The sequence below is a fragment of the Centroberyx gerrardi genome, chromosome 14, assembly GCF_048128805.1.
Source record: "Centroberyx gerrardi isolate f3 chromosome 14, fCenGer3.hap1.cur.20231027, whole genome shotgun sequence".
NCBI lineage: Eukaryota > Metazoa > Chordata > Actinopteri > Beryciformes > Berycidae > Centroberyx > Centroberyx gerrardi.
This window is the reverse complement of record NC_136010.1, coordinates 1,404,474-1,409,473: the sequence shown is the minus strand read 5'-3', so window position 1 is coordinate 1,409,473 and position 5,000 is coordinate 1,404,474. Positions and strand designations below refer to the sequence as shown.

The 5,000-nt window shown below is 49.3% G+C and overlaps 1 protein-coding gene across 1 annotated transcript in view; it reads right to left on the bottom strand.

Annotated features, from left to right (window-relative positions):
- LOC139921192 (uncharacterized) overlaps positions 1-5,000 on the bottom strand; it is a 76,899-nt gene that overhangs the window by 37,825 nt on the left and 34,074 nt on the right. Inside the window, 2 exon segments of the mRNA XM_078288049.1 lie at positions 2,373-2,585; positions 3,018-3,081. Of these exon segments, the coding sequence (XP_078144175.1) occupies positions 2,373-2,585; positions 3,018-3,081 (277 nt within the window).

Sequence of the window (5,000 nt, the reverse complement as noted above, 5' to 3'; positions counted from 1 at the left end):
CAAGGAGAAGTCAGACAGAGAGGAGCAGAACAACAAGGAGGAGTCAGAGCAGAACAACAAGGAGGAGTCAGACTGAGAGGAGCAGAACAACAAGGAGGAGTCAGACTGAGAGGAGCAGTACAACAAAGAGGGGACAGACTGATAGGAGCAGAACAACAAGGAGGAGTCAGGCTGATAGGAGCAGAACAACAAGGAGGAGTCAGACTGTTAGGAGCAGAACAACAAGGAGCAGTCAGAGCAGAACAAGGAGGAGTCAGACTGGTAGGAGCAGAACAACAAGGAGAAGTCAGAGCAGAACAACAAGGAGGAGTCAGACTGGTAGGAGCAGAACAACAAGGAGAAGTCAGACTGATAGGAGCAGAACAACAAGGAGAAGTCAGACTGATAGGAGCAGAACAACAAGGGGGGGACAGACCGATAGGAGCAGAACAACAAGGAGGGGTCAGACTGATAGGAGCAGAACAACAAGGAGGAGTCAGGCTGATAGGAGCAGAACAACAAGGAGGAGTAAGGCTGATAGGAGCGGAATAGCAAGGAGGAGTCAAACCGATAGGAGCAGAATAGCAAGGAGGAGTCAGACCAATAGGAACACAACATCAAGGAGGAGTCACACCGATAGCAGCAGAACAACAAGGAGTCAGACTAATAGGAACAGAATAGCAAGGAGGAGTCAGACCGATAGGAGCAGAACAACAAGGAGCAGTCAGGCTGATAGGAGCAGAACAACAAGGAGCAGTCAGGCTGATAGGAGCAGAACAACAAGGAGGAGTCAGGCTGATAGGAGCAGAATAGCAAGGAGCAGTCAGGCTGATAGGAGCAGAACAACAAGGAGCAGTTAGAGCAGAACAACAAGGAGGAGTCAGGCTGATAGGAGCAGAATAGCAAGGAGGGGTCAGACCGATAGGAGCAGAACAACAAGGAGGAGTCAGATCGATAGGAGCAGAACAACAAGGAGGAGTCAGAGCAGAACAACAAGGAAGGGTCAGACTGATAGGAGCACAACAACAAGGAGGAGTCAGACTGATAGGAGCAGAACAACAAGGAGGAGTCAGACCGATAGGAGTAGAATAACAAGGAGGAGTCAGAGCAGAACAACAAGGAAGGGTCAGACGAATAGGACCAGAACAACAAGGAGGAGACAGACCGATAGGAGTCAGACTGATAGGAGCAGAACAACAAGGAGGAGTCAGACTGATAGGAGCAGAACATCAAGGAGGAGTCAGACCGATAGGAGTAGAACAACAAGGAGGAGTCAGAGCAGAACAACAAGGAAGGGTCAGACGAATAGGACCAGAACAACAAGGAGGAGACAGACCGATAGGAGTCAGACTGATAGGAGCAGAACAACAAGGAGGAGTCAGACCAATAGGACCAGAACAACAAGGCGGAGTCAGACCAATAGAAGCAGAACAAAAAGGAGGAGTCCGAGCAGAACAACAAGGAGGAGTCAGGCTGATAGGAGCAGAATAGCAAGGAGGGGTCAGACTGATAGGAGCAGAACAACAAGGAGGAGTCAAACCGATAGGAACACAACATGAAGGAGTCACACCAACAGGAGCAGAACAACAAGGAGGAGTCAGGCTGATAGGAGCAGAACAACAAGGAGGAGTCAGGCTGATAGGAACACAACATCAAGAAGGAGTCACACCAACAGGAGCAGAACAACAAGGAGGAGTCAGACTGCTGATTTTGTGTTTAGATAATGTCAAGCTTGTTGCTAGCTAATGTATCTAGTAGAAGCTAGCATTAGCAGTGGCTAGTAGTCGGATGTTAACGTTAACATTGGTTGCTTTGCTAACTGAGCCTGCTGGTTAACTGGGGGGTTACGGTTTCCAAGGAAAGTAGCTATTGGCTGCTCAAAAGTCACTAGAATATGCCAGATGGCGTCATATGTTAATTTGCATATCAATATATTTGCTACAGCGCCCCCGCTCCCCACCACACATCAGACCTGTCTGGATTAGACAAGCGAGTATTGCAAATTGATAGGCAGTGGTCGCCAAGTTGGCGGCAGTGTCACAGTAACCTACATTTGGAAACAAATCCACCTTATCACACTATTCACTTTTACTGAGAACGTTACTGAATGGATCTACAGCCACACCACAACAAGCTGACTCAGCTGCTCTCTGTTTCTAGCTGCTGGATACAGATTTACACTTTATTAACTAACACACAGTTCTACAGATTTACACTTTATTAACTAACACACAGTTCTACAGATTTACACTTTATTAACTAACACACAGTTCTACATGTTCCTCCATCATGGAGACACAGCTGTAGCAGATTAGTGACACAATTTCACACAACATTAGTGGGGAGTCACCTGCCTTGCTCAAGGGCACAGCTGTAGACAGTGGTGTATTTACCTTGGTGGGTCCCTGGGGCCGGTAGGGACCCCTCTTGGGGGCTGCTGAGGGCCAAGCCGGCCTGGCTGAGGGGGGGGACGCCCCCCAACAAGGCACCCGTGGGTGGGGAAGGCAAGTCGGCTGAAATGGGGGCGTGGGAGGAGGAGGCAGGGCTGTGAGGGGAGGGGAGGGGCTTGTAGAGGTTGGGGGTGACGACTGGGGAGGAGACCGGACCTGGGGGGAAATAAAATAAAAGTTGAAAATGTTTTAATGTTTTCAAACTAAATCATTTTTCATCTCAGTCTGGTCTTAATGTAGGAACTGTTTTTGCTGGTTTTTGAAAAATTACATTTTGTTCACCACTTTGGCAATATTGTGTTTAATTGCCAGTCATGTTATTAAATGTGTTGTTAAATGTTTTATTCTCATTTTAATCTTCCATACTGCTGTAGGCTGCAGTCTGCTGGCAGAGACGCTGTTTCTACTGGGGCCAGATCTGTGTATTCTACTGTGGTTATACATCTATATTGTATTGAGTTCTATTGTGAATATAAAATCTGAAAATGAGCATTAAGTGCCAGTGCAACTTCTCTTGTATATTGTTCACCTTCAATTGTGTTGTGTGTGTGTGTGTGTGTGTGTGTGTGTGTGTGTGTGTGTGTGTACCTCCTCTGTAGACCAGTAGTACCACCTCTCCCTGTTTGGTGTGTTCCTGTAGGATCCTCTGCACCTGAGACAGCATTTGGGAAGCCCTCTGTCAGAGTTTGATCAGATTTCACAAAAGTATGCATGAATATGTGAAATGCTTTTCAGAGGGGTTTCAACCTCGACAAGAATACAATTCTTGGGGAAACACTTGTGGAACCTTGTGGAACACCCGAGGCAAACTGTTCTCAGGAGAGGGACAGGCAAATAGTGATTCAAGAGGACCCCAGGAGTGTCTTGAGAACAACAGAGAGAACGTCGCCCAAAACAGGAACACCAGAGCCCAGTCATGGTTTCAGGCCTGGTTCAGGGAGGAGCAGACCTGGGCGTGGACCACAGAAACAGAAACTGTCTCTCAGGATGTGGAATGTAACCTCTCTGAGGGGGAGGAGCCTGAGCTGGTGAGGAAGGTCGAGAGGAACCAGCTAGATATAGTTGGGTTCAGCTCCATGTACAGCGCTGGCTCTGGAACCAAACTCAAACTCCTTGGTAGGGCGTGAAGTGGGGGGGGGGGGGGGGGGGGCTCTCTCCTACTCAGGTGTTGCCCAGGGTGAGAGTCACCAGGTGGGGGGTGGAGGGGGTGGAGGGGGTGGAGGGGGTGGGATACTCATGAGTCCCCGTCTGGCACAGTTGCCTCAATGCGACTACTTACTATACTAGTTGCGGAGAGGAAAACTCTGTTGTTTGTGGACGCTGGAGAGCCTCCTTCAACACTCCCATTGGTAACAACTAAGACACCTGGAGGGATGTGATTAGGATGAATGGCCTCCCTGATCTGAACCCAAGCAGTGTTTCGCTATTGGACTTCTGTGGTAGCAATGGACTGTCCATAGCAGACACCCTGTTTGAACATAGGGAGGTCCAGACATGTACATGGTACCAGAGCACCTTGAGCCAAAAGTTGATGAAGGACTTTGCAGTTATTTCATCAGACCTGAGGTCAAATGTTCTGCACACTCAGGTGAAGAGAGGAGCTGAGCTGCCGTCTGCTGGTGAGTTGGATCAGATGGCAGGGAGGCTGCTGGACAGACCTGTTGAGCCCAAATGCAGCAGGTTTGGTGGGAGCGCCTGGTATAAGACTGTCGACTCTCACCTCTGAATGAGCTTCTCCTGTATCCAGAGGAGGTTTGGAACATGGAGTCAGAATGGACTCTGTTCAAAACCTCTGTCATGGAAGCAGCTGCTAGGAGCTGTGGCCAGAAGGTGGGTGGAGCCTGTCATGGCAGCAACCCAAGCACCTGCTGATGGACACCAGGGGTGAAGGAGGCTGTCCAGCTGAAGATGGAGGTCTTCTGGACCTGGTTGGTATGGAGGACTGCTGACTCAGCAGAGAGGTACCGGCGGGCCAAAAAGCTGCAGCTGCTGGAGTTACAGAAGCGACTCTGATACGGATGAGCCTTGCCCCCCCTCATGTTTGTTATATTCATAGACAGGATATCAAGGCACAGCCGAGGACTTGCGGATAATGTTGTCCTTTATGCTTCATTGGCCTGGGATGCTCGATGTGCACTGGAACGATTTGTAGTGGCGTGGGACACAGTTGGGATGAGGATCAGCACCTCCAAGTCTGAGGTTATGGTTATCCCCTCATAAAAAGTGGTCTGTCCCATCCAGGTGGGGCAGCAGCTGCCCCAAGTGGAGGAGTTCAGTTATCTTGGGGTCTTTTTCACGAATGAGGTTAAAAGACAAAGCTGGGATTGACCGCTGGTTAGGTGCAGCAGCTGCAGTAATGCAGCTGTTGTATCGGACCATGAGCTGAGTCACAAAGCAAAGCTCACGATTTATCGGTCGATCTTCATTCTGACCCTCACCTATGGCCACAAGCTCTGGGTAGAGACCAAAAGAATGAGATCAGTTGAATACAGTTGAATACCCCTACACTACATCTCCCAGCATGCCTGGGAGCACCCAGGAGGAGCTGGAGGAACTTACTGAGGAAAAGGA